The 18,715-nt window shown below is 40.8% G+C and overlaps 2 protein-coding genes across 3 annotated transcripts; one reads left to right on the top strand and one right to left on the bottom strand.

Moving 5' to 3' along the window:
* Positions 1-649: 649 nt before the first annotated feature.
* On the bottom strand, positions 650-7,731 carry LOC147140616 (uncharacterized). 2 transcript variants are annotated; one of them, XM_086043966.1, is made up of 6 exons: positions 7,504-7,731; positions 7,181-7,316; positions 6,651-7,096; positions 2,556-2,628; positions 2,356-2,475; positions 650-2,278 (listed from the first exon to the last, which is right to left on the bottom strand). In XM_086043966.1, the coding sequence occupies exons 3-6, from the start codon at positions 7,060-7,062 to the stop codon at positions 1,861-1,863; spliced, it is 1,023 nt and encodes a 340-aa protein (XP_085900092.1). In that variant the 5' UTR covers positions 7,063-7,096; positions 7,181-7,316; positions 7,504-7,731; the 3' UTR covers positions 650-1,860. The 2 variants fall into 2 exon arrangements, with proteins under 2 accessions (XP_085900092.1, XP_085900091.1); XM_086043965.1 differs by having other exon boundaries at positions 7,181-7,240.
* A 179-nt stretch (positions 7,732-7,910) lies between these two features.
* LOC147140615 (uncharacterized) lies at positions 7,911-12,885 on the top strand. The gene is made up of 5 exons (XM_086043158.1): positions 7,911-7,915; positions 8,292-8,404; positions 8,505-8,636; positions 9,877-10,049; positions 11,614-12,885. The coding sequence occupies exons 1-5, from the start codon at positions 7,911-7,913 to the stop codon at positions 12,097-12,099; spliced, it is 909 nt and encodes a 302-aa protein (XP_085899284.1). The 3' UTR covers positions 12,100-12,885.
* Positions 12,886-18,715: the final 5,830 nt, after the last annotated feature.

The raw sequence follows: 18,715 nt of genomic DNA, 5'->3' as shown, positions 1-18,715 counted from the left end.
TAAAGAGATTTTTTTAAAAAAAAGATAATATTTAGGTATATTAGTGGGTATAAAAATGTTACACAACCTGTTCAACTGGCAGGTTTTTGTGACATAAGAGGGGAAGTCAAAATAAACTGAGATGTGGTTGCACACACTCTTATCAATCAATCAATTTTTATTCCAGACTCAAGGTCCCCTTCAAATAAAAACAACATACAATAACAGCACAAACAAAATAGAAATTATCACACAATAAAAAGACAGGCATTCCATTGTTTTCACATGTCCGACTGGTGGCGAATATATAACATATATAACTAATTATATAATATATATATTTAACTATAAATAATAATATATTATAACTGGTGCGTGATCAGAATCAAGTAATCCTTAATTCTGATTCTAATTAAGCAATGTGTGCTGAGTCTGCAGGCAATGGGAGCCTACAGACTCAGCACACACCTGCCACCGTTTGAAGTGTCTTGGATAAACCCCAAAAGAAGTTCAGTGTACTAGTAGGCTTTTCCTGACATTTCTTTCGTCACATTTTACAGTCATGGTCTGCAGAGAGCTCATTGTTTAAAGGCATTAGTCAGAAGAAGGGTAAAAAAAAAAAATTCTCAAGGCATTCAGTATAACATGTAAATCAATGAAGACAGTCACAATCAAATACAGAAAAAAAATAGCAGTGACATTACCAAGAAGTGGACCTCTCGCCCAAATTGATGAAACTTTAGAGGAAAACTGTTCAGGGAGGCTTTCAAGAGGCCAACCACAACACTGAAGGAGTTGCAGGGATTTTAGGAAAGTACTGACTATTTAGTACAGTACATGTGACAACAGTAACGCACATCTTCCTATTCTGTCTGGGCTACAGGGTGGCAAGACGGAAGCCTTTGAAAATGCGTTTTATTGGTCACATAAAAACACACAAATCCCCTCTGCCAAAGAACCAAACCCCGTTTCACTCAAATACACATCAGGCCCACCACAAAGTCAAAGTCCAATCCTAAATGCCCAGCCAAACGTCTTGATGACCATCACACCAAAAGGATAGCAACAGTGTATCAGGACAAGGACAAGAAAAGATTGCCACGCACTTGAACATTGGAAAGCCTAACAAAGGAAAACCTCCAAGACCAGCCAAATTTTGCAAACAACACTCTTGAAATCTCCCAACTGCATGTGGTAAAAATGTGTTGTCGCGTTGCAATGGTCTGAAAAGTTCAACTTTCTGGCCATGCTGTTAGATTTGTTGTGTTGTACAGGTTATATAAGTCCCATTAAATGTGGAAAAAGTGTTGAATTTATCTTGGCTTCACTTCTTATAGCACAAAAACCTGGTATTTGAACACGGATGTTTTTTACACTGTTTTAAGAACGCTTGCCATGTGAGGTAAATGCGTTCTATTGGTAGCTACATTTGTTGCAGTTAAGTAACATACTTCGTTCCACAACTTTTTTACTCCTTGTTAAGCCCAGTTTTTGCAGTGCATCTTTTGTCCACATTTTTTGCCCAATGGCTTCAGACCTGATTATTCAAAATGCCACTCCACTCAATTCTTCATCAATATATTACGTATTATTCCCATCCTTACACATAAAGCGACTGGACTTAAAGCCTGACTAACTGAAATAAAGCAACAAGAGTGATCCCTTCAGTCTCTTAAGCACAGATACTTGTGGCATTAAAGAGAAAAGTATGCCCATTTCAAATGGAATTGTAATTTAGAAACATTTATTCTGAAATCCTGTTGACTCAACTTTTAATAACAGTTACGTCACTAAGAAAATAAGTAAATTATTACTGTTGGCTAAATCTCTTATGTTAGAGACTTCCTTCGCCACAGTACAACCAACTTTAGCTGCAAGTGTCTATTGGGTCTCTTTGAAAATCATGCTCCTGTTGCCACGTAACTGGGCGAGCAAGTCTTGGAACGCCGCCTTCTTCCTTGGTGCTTTTGGCTTGGGCGGGATGGTGCCGAGCTTGGTGGTTCCCAAGGTGAAAGTACAGGGAATGTTAGCAGTCATATTTGAGTCCTTTTCATTTGTGCTTTCTCCACTGAAATTTGTGCTTTCTCCACTGCGAAATTGCTCAACATGAAGACTCGCGCAAGTCGAGTCCAAATCGCTCTGATCGTTAGAGTTGCCGCTGTCGTCCTGCGGGGGGCTGTTGCCACGGCGATGCTTCTGCTTGGCAATTTGAGAATCCTGGGAATCATCTCTTGCCCTCTTCCTCTGGTTTCTCTTCCTTTCCTTTCTTGCTAGCACTTTGCGAGGCCGCCTGAGGTTCCTGACACACAAACACATTCATCACATTTGACAGAACACAAGTCAATTTAAAGTGCATTCTCAGCTTTAGAGCATTACCTCTGAAGGAAGACATGCAGCCTTGAGCACAAGTTTTTATGCCCATCCTGCTTGTTCTGCTTTGCTTTCTTCTTCCTCTTGAAATGTGTGTGCACAAGGGGCATGCAGCGGGAAAGCTTCCTGACAAAACAAAATCAAGTGTCTTCATTCACAGGCTGCTCACAGGCCACTTCCAGCGTTGCACCGAAGACTTTACTTACCCTGAGTGAGGCAGCCTACTTGGATTCCACTTTTTCAGCAGGACCCACTGGTCGCACGTTAAGGAGGTGGGATCTGAAATACATACCACAAGTAAAGCTTCCATCTTTACTTATAATGGGCGCACGGTATTTACTTGCCTGAGGAAGGCGTAACTAAGCATAACTGAACCTGAAATGAGTCATACAGCCATAGCCCAAAACATTGGCACTCCTGTGCCTCTCTCAGGTAACAAGAATATAATAAGTCCTCTCAGACGTGTTCTATGAGATTCGGTTGTGGACTCATTGCTGGCCACTTCAAAACTTGCTCATTCTTTTTCCTCAAGCCATTTGGATGCTTTATGAAGTGTGCCTCGGTGTAAGTCCCATGACCTCTGACTAAGACTGAGCTGGCACCCATCGCACCCTCAAAATTCTTTGGTAGACAGTAGGGGCGTAACGGTACGCTAAATCACGTTTCGGTTCGATTCGTTTTTTTGGGAAACTTCGGTTCGGTATATTTTCGGTACAAAAAAAAAAGATTTTAAAAAAAAAATGTTTATTTTCAAAAGATGACAAGTAAACTGTACTTTTTTTTCGAAAAAATAAATAAAAGCGAACCACTCGGGTGATATTCTAAGAAATTGCACCAGAATAAAAAATACACTAATAAAGATCTCTTAATTTTGTAAATTATTAAGACACTGAAATCTTTAAACACTCAGCAGCAACGGCCTATGACACATCTAAGTATTCAAGTTAAAGCCAAGTTACCATGACAGTACATACATGGGTCATTCTACTGAATTGGTTCAAATTCAGGGTTGGAAAATGTGTGAAATTTGTATTTTATTTCAGAAAAACTTTTATTGTATTCATGTTGCACCAGATGTGACCATATTGTTGCTGCCGTTGCAGTAATAGTTTGTGTCAGGGTAGCATTGTAATCACTTAGCTACTTTTGCTATATTTTAACTTTTAACGCTTATTATAACTAATGAAACATTATTTTTTCCATTTTCTAGTGCTTTGTGCTGTACTCAGGGTCGCAGGGGGTTGGAGTTGATCACAGCTGACTTAGGGCAAAAGCAGGGTAAACGCTGGACCGTTCACCTGTCCATCATAGGGCTCTTCATCATTGAAAAACTGTGGTTTCACAATGAAAATTTAATTGGAATGACAAACATTTTTGTAACATACAAACATCCCTGTATGTATGTTCCCTCTCTCTCTGTTTTTTTGAGAGACATCTGGTGGTCTTGTCTTTTGCTCCATGCTCTTCTGACTTTCCTTTGCTCTCTGCTGGATAATTCATTGGTAGACTTCAGCTTTCCTTCTTCCTTCCATCTCTTATTTCTTTCTCTTTCCTTTATTAAATATTCTTCGGATTTCACTGGGTCATTCTAACCCTTCGCCTGTACTCTGTATCTGCTGGGCTTTTTGGCATTTTCCCTTCAAATTAAGATAAAACATGAAATAGAATATTGTTCAAATCAGAAGGATATATGTATGACGTATGTATCTATGTATTGTATTATGTAAAACTTACTTTATTAAAAAATAAACATCATATTGTCACTACCGAAACCATTATGTCACAACCGAAACCTTTCTGTATGTTTCGGTAGTGACTGCTTCGGTTTTATTTTTCCCTTCAAATTAAGATAAAATATGTAATAGAATATTATTAAAGTCAGAAAGATCTATGTATGACATATGTATCTATGTATTATATTATTCAAAACTTACTTTATTCAAAAAGAAACATCATATTGTCCCTACCGAAACCATTATGTCACTAACGAAACGTTTCGGTAGTGACCTTTTATGATAGTTGTCGACAATACTCAACAATGCTAGGCACAACGTGGCTACCACAGACAGTTTTGAGCATGTGTACAGAGATAGAAAACAGTACATTTAGCATCAAAATAAAAAATGCTCAGTTTATTACCGCAATGAGGTGTTCGGTAGTGACGGTCCCTAAAACCACGTTTATTTTCAGGGGATGTGGCTAAAAGCAAGCCCTGCCTACAGACAAATACTTTTTGCTTTTCGGTAGTGACATAAAAAGTTGGGACAGGTTTTTTAACATAAAAACTTCTAAGTGGAAAAAAATCTACAAAATCAATGTAAATCTTTCACAATACATTTAAAAGCAACCAAAATGTTCTATTAAAGTAAAGTATTTTGTAAAATGGCAAAAATCTTGTACAATTTTTTTTTCCATGAATTGAAATTCAGGAGTTACGAGATTGGGACAGCCACCTCCCAATAGGAAGTGACATAGAAAAGATGACTTTGTACATTCAGTTTAACAGTAATTCAATTAATGCCTTGTGGTAAAATAGATCATAACAAGATATGACGAAATGTGCAAGGTCTGAACACTTCATTGTTTTTTTGAAATTTGATTTTCATTGTGGGACAGCAATTTCAACCAATTCGGTAGAATGGCTCATATACACGTTTTGTGGTGAAAAAAATACATACAAAAACAGTTACAATTATTGCTAACTATATTAAAACTATTTTTATAATGAAAAAAATACAGTAACTTTAAAAAGTCTTTATGAAATTGTATACAACCCAACGAATTGGGTTATCTGTGTTGTGGTCGGATTTGTGTGTTGCTGAGTTGTGATGTTTCCGAGGTTCATGAATGCATCGTATGGCAAGCGAGTGGAGCAGCGGAGAAAGGAGAGCGCGAGCAGTTGTACTTGGATTAATAAAAACGTGATAATTAAACTACGTCTGACGGCGTGTTCCTGGAAGACGCTACAATATGATAAATCTCGCTATTTGAGTTGGACGTTTTTGCTCCCTAAGAAACATTCACAGTCGGATGATGCCGTGCATGTTAGAGGTGCTATCTGCCGCCCATCTCATGTAGCAATGTCGCCGCACAACTTTCTGACTTAACCACGCACCTTTCCCCGTCGGCGATGGGGAACAGGAAAGCCAGAATGTTCCCAAACAGTAGACCGCAGTGTACGCGGGGACCTTCGAGCTCTGGCTCTTTTCTGGCTCTCGCTTTTGTGCCGCCACTCTCGTCTCCCGCATGCAACAGTCAACGTCCGTGCGTAAGCTCGCGCTAATAAGTGGACCGAACCGCATGCAAGTGGACCGAACCGAACATGCCATACCAAAACGTATTAATACACCCACGTGTACCGTTACACCCCTAGTAGACAGTGTAGACTTCAGATATCGTGATACAATTCACACAGTCAAGGCATCCAGTAGCAGAATTAGCTGAGCAACCCCAAAATATCAGTGAACCTCCACCATGTTTGAACATGAACATAGGGACCGTGTTCTTTTTTAAAGGCCTAATTTAGTTTTCGGTAAACACTACAGTGGGGTGCTGACCAAAAAGCTCTTCTTTGGTCTCATCTGTCCACAGAATAATCTCCCAGAAGGGTATAGAACCACAAGATAAGTGTTGGAAAACTCCATCATGGCTTTCTTATATGTCTGTGTTAGCAGTGGGGTCCTCCTACCATAGCATCCCTTTTATTGAAATGGCGGCGGGAGGTGCACTTGAATTTGTATGGAAATCAAACAAGGTTCTTTATCCACCATTTGAACAATCATTTGTTGCGATGTGTGGAATGATCAGATTTGGAATGATCAGATTTGGCTTGTTTCCCTTAGTTTTTTTGTGTTGCTCCAATGCAAACAAAATAATTTGTAACTACAATTTCTGGAAGAGGTAGTGTATTATCTGACAGAAGCAAATGGGTGCCAATATTTTGAGCCGTGGCTGTATTTGTAGTGGCTTTAAGAGAAGAGGGGCTATCTAAGCTTAGGCTGATAGTTGTAAATGTTTTCTGGAGACAGTTGAAAAGTGATTTTCTTGTAGTAAGACAATAGCGCAGATACATTAAACAGTACCAGTCATTTTCTGCTAATATGTACAGTTGTGCTCATAAGTCTAAATACACTGGCATAATTTGTGAATTATTATTTTTTAAATATGACCAATGACCAAGTATACCAAGTACAAGTAGACCAATAAACAAGGACCATTCCATTATTGTCTCTATACCACACATTTTCACTTGGTGTATGTGGAATGTCTCCCCCGCAATAAACAACCCTAGGTACACTTACCATAAGCCAAGAGTTTATCTTTGATGGGCTTTTTCAACCTCTTTGCCCTCTGGTAGAGCTTCCGACAGGAAGGGCATAGGCCTGTTGTTGGTCTTCTCTTTATGTTGGGAGCCGTGAATGTTAGAGGGGAAGGAGCAGTGCTAGAGCAAAATTGCTCATCTGAATCATCTAATCCCCGATCAACCACTTGTACACTACTACCTTCTCCAGGATCCTCCTCCACATGACTGTTGATGACTTCGATGTCACGGATGCTCTCGTCCTCATTATTAATGTTGTCTTCATCAAATTCCCGTCTCCTCCTCCTATTTGGATGAATCCGGCGTTGGACAACTTCTTCACTTGGGTTGGGACTTTGGTCAATCTTATTCTTTGAAGCTGTTTTCAATCTGGAAGAGTTTCTCCTCTTCATGGTGACTCTCCAATTCAGTCTGTATACTAAAGAGCTGGTACCAAGTAAGCATAAACGTTTTATCCATCAACGAAGCCACAATATGGATACTCAACGTTTAGTTCAAATTAGCCCTAACCTTTGAAGGAAAATCTTCAGTTGTTTTGTTTTGCTGAAGGAGGTGGTGCTACCTGGGGTTCTGTTGAATTGGGGACAACAAAAACACTTCAACAAAGCCAAATGAAGTAGTGAAGATGAAATTGAAACAGCTTCTTCTGAAATACAAGACCGCATGTTATCAAATATTTGTCGCCGAGATGTTCAATTCACATTTTTATGCATCTCAGCTTGTCAACTGCTGATTAAAACTTCCCCCCCCCCAAAAAAAAGCTAAAGTCAAGAACGTCCGCCCAGACGCACTCTATCAAAACCAAGAACTTGATGAAGTAGCGTTCAACTTACTTAATCTCAGACGGCTCACAGCCTCCGTGTGTTGGCGTTTTCATAGCTAGACTCGACAACAAACGTTAAATAGGTAGCGACGCGTGTGCTTCTTAACATCATGCCAGGTAAGGTAGAAAACATTCATTTAAAAAAATCATTTTTGCCAGCATTCAATCAGTCAGCCTCCTTTCTTCCTCGTCTGCGCCACATCAACCTGACTTTAGTAAACACTGCCCCCTCGCGGCAAGTCTGTCGCTCTGTTATCTGATACTATTAATTGGCTTAGTGGGTCGGGGGTAGATAATGCTATGGTGGGCGAGGGTGACCGAACCACAAAATATTTCATAACTTGCATGGTGCTCGTGCTGAGGAAAAAAACATAACAACGTTCACATAAAGGCATAATTTTGTAAAGTCACGCAGAGATGTGGTCGGTGTGAAGGGGACCACGAATATGGGAAATGGGAAAAAGGAATAAAAAAGTTAAATAATGTATACGGAGGGTGCATGGTTAGCAAGAAAGCTGGAGGAATACAATGGATTAAGGTAGAACAGATCTTTATTCTGAAGCAGTCAAGAAAATTTCAGTGCCGACTCATAATGGAGTAGCGTCTTGTGATAAACTCAAGATGGAAACTGCCTGTAGATAGGATTTTTTTTATTGTTTATGGTAGATATTGTGAATTGTTCTACACAGTTGAAAAATCGTATACAAAGAATCAAAATTAATTCTGAGATCTACTGTAAAGTATTTTAATGTGATAGGAGTACATTGTTGCTGTTGTCCTCGTTGTTGTTTTTTGCAGTTTTATTTGCTGCCTTTCTACTGGTCCATACTCCAGCCCGGTAGGTGGCGGTAATGCTGAGGAGGAGGAAGAAGACGAGGATGAAGAAGTGAAAGAAGAAGAAGAAGGGGGAGGTAAAAAAAGTGGGATCAGCCGCAGTGTTCGAAAAAGGTGCAAGAAGATTTTGATCGTTTTGAACCTTACGTTTCATCAACATGGCCGTCTGGACGGAAGAAAGTGAAGAGAAATTCATCCGTATGGTTCAGGAGAGGCCGTCTCTGTATGATGCTACAGAGAAACTCTACGTCGACAAAATGACGAGAGCAAAACTCTGGCAGCAGATGGAAACGCAACTCAAAATATCAGGTGAGATTTATTTTTTTCTCTAGAGGTCTTTATCAGAAACGGGCCGTAACAATCGGCGTTATTGTTCACTTGCGCTTGGCAAATGTCATTGATTGTTTCTGTTCAAATCTAGCAAGCGTAAGCATGCTATCGAGTATCTTGAATCAATAGACCGTTTCGGGGTCTCAGTTCACCCAGAATGCACTGCCCGTATGGAGCACGCATCCATTTTCGTTGCCACCCTCCGTTACTCCTTATTTTGTTGCTGTTAAGCGAAACAAGAAGTGCGTTTGCTATGCCATGAAAAGGTGGAACAGGATTTTGTTCCAGGTTCGTTCGCGAACGTAACGGCTCTATGAGCCGGCTCTTTGAAGTGAACGACGGGGACGGGAGCCGACTCCGTTCGAGTCCGAGACGCTTTTTTTTTTTCCACTTGAAGTTGCACGTGATTGGTCAATATGCGTATGTGGTGCTTAGTGCGCTGAGCAGAGGGGGGAGGGGCGGCAGCCTGGTAGGCCTAGATAGACCAAAAAGACGCTGGCCAACAGTGACAGACGCTTACCCCCTGTGGCGTCCGGCCGGCTGTCAGCACGTCACGCTGGAGGAATACACCGCAACGACAGACAGCGACCATTAAAGTACCTTCTGCGCATGCATAAAGGCCCTGATACACCAAAACGACGTTCACCAACAGTGACAGACGCTTACCCCCTGTGGCGTCTGGCCGGCTGTTTGCACGTCACGCTGGCAAAACACACCGCAACGACATACAGCGACGCTGACCATTAAAGTACCTTCTGCGCATGCATAAGATGTAATACCCTTCCATACCATCGGTGGCGGTAGTCACCATTTTTCATGGTTAGAAAACTTCTACCGGAAAGATGTTGGCCGGGGGCTGATTATAACAACGTAAACAATGCATTCTATTCTTCGCTCACGATAACCTCCCACACAAAGTAAACCCTTACGTTCTTGACACGGTATTGTGAAATACTTAGATTGTCAACCCTCGCTCTTGTACTTGTAAGAAGGTTAAGGCGATGGAGGCGTGCTCACTGTTGTGCTCACTCATTGGTGGCCATCCAAAATGGTTGATCGCATGGGACTGTGGCATATGTTATTATTTTTAGCATTTACCTAGGAATACTTTATTCATCCTTTCTCAGGAAAAGAAGGAAAATAATACTTGTTAGTGCAGCACGTAGACAGGAATTGGACAAGCTACCAAGGCACAAAACTAACTGCCTTTGTCTTCCAGAGAAAGAGCTAAAGAGAAGGTGGGAGTCTCTTCGAACCCAGTACTCAAGATACAAGAAGCTTCCACCCTCTGAAAGTATTGGAGCAAAAAAGACTGGCAGGCAGCACTGGATCCTGACCAGGCTACAATTCCTAGAGCCCCACTCCAAAAGAGCCACATTCAATCAAACCAAGGTAACTGGACTTTTTTTGATTCTCAATCCATCTGTTTAATGCATATCTCGTTACATTCAAAAAGTGCATTAAGTCTGTTGCATTTTATTAACAACACAGAAGAAGAAGTCCTGCCTTTTCATTTATGTAGTATATTTCCTTTCCTTGGCAGTCTAGACCAGTGGTCCCCAACCACCACAGACAAGCCATACAGACAGCGAGAGAAGTGCTAGATGAGGCAGTTTCAACAGAAAAACCAAATAAATACGTAAATAAACGCCTTGTCGACTGGTAAATTAATTATCGATGATTTTGATTGTTGATGTCGTCGTGACCAGTCGAATAGCTATGCCATTTCAGTAAAAAAAAAAATCCACCCATTGTTGAACCAAAGCTACTGAATATAGTATTGTATTAAATATTTTATTATTATGAAAACCTGATGTGCTAGAGAAAAAACAAGGAGAGATTTCAAATCGGCGCAAAAAAAAAAATCATCTAAAGTTTACTTGCATCTCTGATTAAAAGAAATTGTTGACCAGCGTAATCGGCCTGGCCAAATCGGTCTATCCCTAAAGGCCCTGATAGACCAAAAAGACGCTGGCCAACAGTGACAGGCGCTTACCCCCTGTGGCGTCCGGCCGGCTGTCGGCACGTCACGCTGGCAAAACACACCGCAACGACAGACAGCGACGCTGACCATTAAAGTACCTTCTGCGCATGCATAAGATTTTTCCATACTCTTCCATACCATCTGAGGCGGTAGTCACCATTTCTCATGGTTAGAAAAATCCAACCGGAAAGCTGTTGGCCGGGGGCGGTTTATAAAAACGCAAACAATGCATTCAGCTATATTCTTTGCTCACGATGAACTCCCACGTGAAGTAAACCATCACGTTCTTGACACGGTATTGTGAAATAATTACATTGTCAACCCTCGCTCTTGGAGTTGTAAGAAGATTAAGGCAGCGGAGGCGTGCGTGCTCACTGTTTTTCCGCATTTGTCACTGTCCGTTGGCGCTCCGCGCGCTGATTTGCTAGCTAACAGCCAATCAGAGTGACCAAATGTCACGACTGGCGACGCCGATTCCATATGCGTAAACGCCCCCAAGGCGCTTACAGACGGGTTACGACACTACGTCGGTGGCCACTACACCAAACAGACGGCGCATTCAGACGCCACGGCGCTTCACGACCTCCGACGTCGGTTTGGTCTATCAGGGCCTCAATGTTACATTACATACGATACACACAAAAAATTGACGGATGACTTGTTTTTTAAATCAGAAGCAATAATATTTAAATTGCTTTTGAAAGGTGATTAGTAACAAAAAATGCTTGTGTTACCTCAACGTTATTTTAAGTGAAGACGATTTGCAGTTTTGGTATTTTAGCTAGAAACATGAAGTCAACAACACATGATTTGCTCTCGTGGGCTACATAAAATTATATGGCAGTTCGGATCTGGCCCCCATGCTTTGAGTTTGTCACCTGTACTCCACACACTGCAAGTTTTAGTTTTAGGAATCCATGGTTTCAAATCCTTTATCGTGTGTCCTTTTTTTTTTTTTTTTTTTTTTTTGAGGAGGAACCTTCAGCTGCTGTTGCTGAATCCCCCTCAGATTGCTCCAGTGAGATCTCTGCCAGCACGCCGGAGGAGCCCTTCTTCATTCAGGCTGACCCGAGGCCCAGAACTCTCTCAGCAGACCGCATCAATTATGGAAGAGAGAGATTATCCTCACACGTGGAAGAGGAACATTCGCGCATCGCTTGCAGCCGCACAAGCACTCCAAGGCCTCGGGTGAAGCGCACTAGGCGGACACTCGACGAGACAATCAGCGAGGAGTCAACAGTGTTGATGCGTAGCATTGGCAAAGCCCTTGAGAGGTTAACACAGGACGACTCCAAGGATGCCATCTCTGCTTATTGCAATCATTTAGAACACAGGCTGCGGCAGTTGCCCCCGCATTTATTGCCACACGTCCAGCATGAAGTGGACAACTGTCTTTACAGGTACTCTGTGGGCCAGAGCCTGCCAAACACCTCTGACACTCACCTCCCTCTGGTATGATTTTGCATGTCACGGCATGCATAGTGTACAGTAATGTCGCCAATGAGCGGCATGGCTCAGTGGTAGAGTGGTCGTCTTCAGACCCAGAAGTTGTAGGTTTGATCCCTGGACATTGTGACCACGGTGAAGTGTGTGTGGGTGTGTGAATGAGGAAGCAGTGTAAAAGCCCTTTGAGTAGAAGAGTGAAAGCCGTTTTTTTTACCATATCCAACACTTGTTGTTTTGTTGTTGTTTTTTTTTAACCACCATTTTACAATTCTTATGTTTTGTAATAAATACTTGGATTTTACTTCAGGCTTTGCAAGCTATTAATTTGAAGTTGTTGTATAGAAATAAGAAAGAATAGCATTAGCTTTCATATTACCATCTAAAATCTTGTGAATCCATCTATAAACCAATTAGACATATGTTATTAGGCAGGCATTAGACATACAGGTAAACTTCACAGGTAAACTTCCCTTGCAATACTAATACTTACAAGAACAGTCATTGTCTCTTAGCATGAAAGTTAATAACTTCAAATCACTTGCAGTTGTGGACAAAGTGACATGAATCAAGAATCTGCATTTTTGACTGGTCTGTTGTTTCAAACACCAGTTGTGTCATTTTGTGTGAATAGAGCCACACATTATTTTAAGTTGCTTATCTGTGTTAAATATACTGTATCACAAATGCGTATTCCTGAAGCAGATAACATTTGGATGATGTACTATCGTGTGCTATTATTGTCGTGTCACAATAGAATTTGGCTTCCCTATACAATAAAAAAGTATGTTTTACAATATACCGTTTTAGTCCTCATAAAATAAGACAGATTTATTAAATTAGCAATGTGAAAGAAATGCAAAAGTGCAGGCACAATTTAAAAAAAAAAAAAAAAAAAAAAAAAAGCATTGATGTCAAGTTATGCATCCACATCGACCAAACTGTATTGCATGGTCTTGCCCCCCTTTATTGCGATATTTAGCCCCACTGAAAATGCACTGCAAAAAGTAAAGTCATGGCATAGTTCATCCCTTTGGTGCTTAGCTCATTTTGCAGGATTGGTTGTTTGTGGCAGCGAGGCTTCCTGTGGATTAGCGTCCTGGGACATGGTAATGATCCGGTTCCTCCTGATCACTAATCCATGCCAGCAAGCCAAAACAATGTCTTCCACTTTGGCAGTGTCACTAGAAGGTCTTGAAAGCGGATGGCTAGGATGTCAAAAGTGTTTTCTACCACCCTTTGAGCTTGTGACTTGCTGTAATTCAAGATGCGCTGCTCTTCAGGTAGCCTGCAGTTTGGGTATGGCTTCATGAGGTACTCCAAGGGAAATGCCTCATCTGAAGCAATGCAACGGATGTAGTAGGCAGTCTTTATCTCTGGGCGGGCATAATAGGGATTCGTGCGGGGCAAAAGAGACCGTGAGGGACTGCAGCCACCAGTTTAAACTGTGACACATTTGCTACACAGCCTATTTTTCAGTCAGACGCCATCCCAGTGGATGGTAACATTGACAGTGGAAGCTGTTTAGCCGTCTGACCTTAGCAGCTTCTATGATGTGCAAATATGCTCAGTAGTGGCCGTGAGCCATATAGCGCCGTGTAACAAGTGCAATCTGATTAATTTTAAGTTGAGGCTTTATTCAAAGTTAGACAATCATCCACACCCTTTGATTTTCTAGAGGAGAGTTGGGGCCACGGTGAAAACATGGACATAAGTACGCGAGAAAAATCAAGACAATCTTACTCCAATAAAGTAAAAAAATATTACATTTCATAATCTATGTTTTCAAGGTAAAACGTTGCATCGAAAATATGAGAATGTTGCATTTTTCTTAGGGGAAGTGAATGATATCAGAGGAGCAGTTCGTTGCCTGTGGAAGGAAGAGGAACGAAGAGGATCCTGTCCAGTAAAAAAAAACAGGGGTTTTAGGGGTGTCAAAATTGTAATTCATTGATCGCAATTAATGCACTCACTGTTAAAAGTGTTTTTTTTTAATCATGTTAATCTAGTTTTTCATCTCTTAACTTTACTCTTTCTGTATGATGATATCCGTTTTGATGCGTTGTTGGGGGTGTAAATAACAATGATCAGTGTCACATTGTGTTTGGCACAACTTGACAGGCAGAGCTGGGCGTTTTACTAAAATTTGAGCGTCTGTCATCCATCAGCAGCGAGGGTACCCTTCTGTCCTCCGTCATTTTTCCCAGGGGGAAAAATAGTACCCATCCATAGGCTGGTCTACTTTAAAACGGCTTTCTTGTGATGATTGTACAAGAAAAAAGGCATGATATGAGAATAAAGTCTTTTACTTTTCAAGTAGAATTGTAATGTTATGAGGATAAAGATTCTATTACAAATGTCATTTTACAAGCAAGTTGTAGAAATGTAAGTATTTTTTGTACATGAACAAATTTGTAAATTTGAGAATTAAGTTGAAGGCACACTGGGTGACCCCAACCCCCCAAAGAAAAGGGGCCCCGACATTCAATAGACATAATTTCTTAAATTTTTTTACGGAACCAAATGCAACTTGAGGTATAACCACCGGTAATTTATTGTGTGTAGAAATCGCATTATAACATTATACTCATTGTTTTTTTCTTCTTCAGTAATCCATTTCAAATTTCTATACATCAGAATCTTTCGGGGCCTGTTTTTTTTTTGGGTCACCGTGTATGAAAACATATTCGAATTTTACACAAATTTGTGATAAATATTTTACAACAATAAATAAAATAAAACAGATCAAAAAATGTTGCAAATTTGTAATCACAGAGGGAAGTACATTTTTCTATATGCATTTTTGCATCTAATCTGAGTCTGCCCTAATTTTTTCTTTAGCACATTGGGTTTTCATAATAACAAAAATAATATAGTAAAACATTTTGTAATATTTATGAATGAAAAGTTACGTTAAACAACAGGTGTTTTTTTTTTTTTTTTAATGAAACATCATAGCAATAAATTACCAGAGTTGTGTATTCAGTCTTACTGACTGACCGGTAGGTCTGCCCGTCACTGACACACGCATGTTTTGCTGACGCTTGGTCCAGTCTCGACGGACCTCACAGTCCATCATTGACAGATGCCCGTTTTGCTGACAAGAGACGGAAACGCGACCCACCTGTCTCGCGTGTGTTGTTTTGAATGCATGCTTCCTGGGGTAGACTGCATTGACCGTATATGTACAGTAGGTTGGGGGTATACGCCAAAGTGAGAATCATGAGTTAGGCTGGCTGCAGGGCAAGAACTAATTATGTGCTCAAAGGTAACCAAGTATCTTTGAATAAAGAGATAGTTTTAGTTCTTGAGAGTTAAGGTTTACATTTTTATTTTTTGGAAAGAGTAGGGTTAGGAGTTTGTGAAACGGTATTTTGCAGCCGCTAAAAGACAGGAATAGACAACGAATTCGAAGAAAAATCCTCCTCATGGTGGTCGCACGCTATCCATGCAGCCATAGCAGGGCGAATACTTTAATTCTGTCCAGCCAGAGATACAGCGGCGTTGCGGTGCGAGTGGGCCAGCCCGTACCAATTCCGGATAAATACAAGTCCCAGAGGACGGCTTGTTGAAATGTCAAATTTGGACTTGAAAAAATTCAGAGCTGCGGACTTCCAGAGAGATCGACTCTTCAGCCGAGTGTGGCCGTTTAGAGAACCTAATTTTTGGATAGGCGGTGCAGGGAGTACAGAGGTGAAGGATTTTGTAGGTGTTGAAATTCCGTGAAAACCTCAGGTTTTAGAGGGTGATTCTAAAGTCGCCCTTAAGTTTTAGAGAGATGTTTCACCGGGCACTTTAGAATTTAATGGGTTAAATCAGCCAAGGAAAGGCTAATGGTTTTGTGATATTTACAGAGGTTGAAGTGGGCCTAAGCAGGGGCGGAGCCAGGACGTGGCTAATGGGTGGGCCTGGAAAAATCTTGGTGGGCCTAAATACTTTTCTCACTGAGCACAATGCTCCTGGCCCGACACATCGTATTCAAATAAAATGACAAATTGAATATGAAGTTCAGATCTTCCTTAGACCACCACAGTTATGCCATCTTTAATATTCAATAAAATAAAATAGATTTAAAATGTATTTGTGTAGCCCAAGTACTACAACAGTTATCTCAATTAAGGAGGGAGAAAACAAAATATGTTTTAAGGTGTCGTAGCCCTTTGCTGGATTTTGACCTACTTGAGCATTGTAGCACTTTTTTGTCCCCCCAGGTAAGACTAATGCCCACCCACACCTGACATACTAGTTACACCACTGATTAAAAGAAGATTTTTTTTCATGAATCTCACTGGGTGGGTAGTCTGTCAATCTGGGTGTGCCTGTGCAAACCCAGTGCCACCCATGGCTCCGCCCCTGGGCCTAAGTAGAGATGTCTACATACATTTTGGGCCGATTGATCCCCGTTATTTTGACAATATTAGCAATGTATTTACAACGACTTTGAATGGACAAATTGCGATCAGTACTTCGCGTGACTCCCACCAAGACATGGAGGGAAGGGGAGGGGGCCGTAGCCATATTCCACATTTATCAGGGGCGATTTGAAACTCGTTAGTTTTGTTCTATTTTACCCAAAACAAATCGATACATTTGAATAATGCAAGCTAGTATCCTTCTCCTGATTATATATACTATCCCAGCTGTCTTCGGGCAGTAGGCGGGGGACACCCTGGATTGGTTGCCAGCCAATGGCAGGGCACACAAAGACAAACATCTGCACTCACAATCACACCGAGGGGCAATTTAGAGAGTCCAATCAACTTACCATGCATGTTTTTGTATAATCCATCCCATCCATTTTCGATACCGCTTATCCTGACTGTTAATATTATCCATCCATCCATTATCCATACCGCTTATGCTCACAAGGGTCGCGGGGCGTGCTGGAGCCTATCCCAGCTGTCTTCGGGCAGTAAGGCGGGGTACACCCCAAATTGGTTCCCAGCCAATCGCAGGGCACACAGAGACAAACATCCGCACTCACAATCACACCTAGGGGCAATTTAGAGTGATCAATTAACCTGCCATGCATGTTTTGGGAATGTGGGAGGAAACCCGAGTACCCGGAGAAAACCCACGCAAGCATGGGGAGAACATGCAGTGCTGTATAATTCCTTTTTTTTTTTTTTTTAATTCAGCATGAAAATATTATTCTTGTAACACTGATGTAATTTCCAAAACTATTTACTGTACTACATTGACAATAAGCCCAGTGTGCGTCTCAACATAAGACGCTTTCTTTTACTGGCATAGTAGTAAACTCGCATATTGCAACACCTCAACCTTTACATTAAATATGTCACCAGCATGAAGTCACAAATGATGATCAGGTGAAAAAGTCACAATACCGTCAAGCTTTGGAGCAACTGGAAATGCCATTTGGTGAATTATTATTCATAATATAATTTTAATGCTCTTGTACCATTACAAGAAGGGCTGTGATTTCTGATGACATACTGTACAGGAGGTGGATACACGGCACTGGTCTAACATTTTGAGCTTACAGTTAGTTATGACATTTGTTGTCAGGCAAATAATTGAACTGACCTACGGACTGCATGGTTTCTGTTTGGCAAAACCCACCTAAAGGGACCTGACAGTGGAATATTTATATTTTTCATGTATAATGTTAGCAGCAATATTTTGAATGTACATGAAGGTGAAAAAATGACGGTGGCTAGGAAGTGCAAGACAAAATAACAAACTGTTAAACACTTCTAGGTACATTACACGAAACAAACTTACATCTTAGAATACAAATCAATAAGACACAAATCAAATAAACATTTCAGAAAACAAATTAACAAAAGCAGAAACAAATTAAGCCGCTTGATTTGGTTTTGAATGACATGTGGTTGCTCTTTCGAGTGTTTAAGGGATATTAGGCCAGACGGAAGGATGAGGTTTACCACACGAGTGTGTCAACTATTTTAATGAGGGCCACTCATACACTATAATCGTGGACATGTCATGTTTACACGGTATTCGGTTCAGATTAAGGTCTTTGAAAAGCAAAATCAAAAGAGCTGGGTTATGTCACAGAAAGAATTATTCCTCTACAAACGCTATCACTCGGGCCATTTGTAACACCTTACCAGTGCATATTTGTTTGTTTTTTTCTCTCCATCTCAAGCCCGACCCCTTTGTTTTGGTCCACAGTTAAACAATTGTTGTTGTTTTGACTTTGCGCTTCTGTACTGATTGAATTGATGATATGATGGGCAAGGTTATTCTTCTAAAATGAAAAAAGTCCTATTTGAAAAAGTCAGAAAGTTAGCCACCACTAACCAACATAGCTTCAAATCACTAGCGTTATGCTGTACTGGTACTGTACTGACTTACTTACTTAGGATTTGGCCTTTGTTCAGTACTATTCAAACACAAAACAACAACCACATGAAATACATAATCGCATAAGTTGGCCTACCTGTTGACCACAAAACGGACAAAATATCACCTGGTCTCTTAACAACTCAAAATGTCACACTCGGTTATGCTATGACTTCCTGTCTCTTCCTGTCAGTCCACAATATGGTCCATTCCCTTTCTGGGTTGTTGCAACTGTAATTTGTTTAAGCTTTTGTTAATTTGTTTTCTGAAATGTAAAAGTGTATCTGCCTATGTTGCAAAG

This window comes from Filicampus tigris, chromosome 10, assembly GCF_054856515.1.
Source record: "Filicampus tigris isolate MCC_2025a chromosome 10, RoL_Ftig_1.0, whole genome shotgun sequence".
NCBI lineage: Eukaryota > Metazoa > Chordata > Actinopteri > Syngnathiformes > Syngnathidae > Filicampus > Filicampus tigris.
The sequence above is the reverse complement of the archived record's forward strand: the minus strand, read 5'-3'. Positions and strand labels throughout refer to the sequence as shown.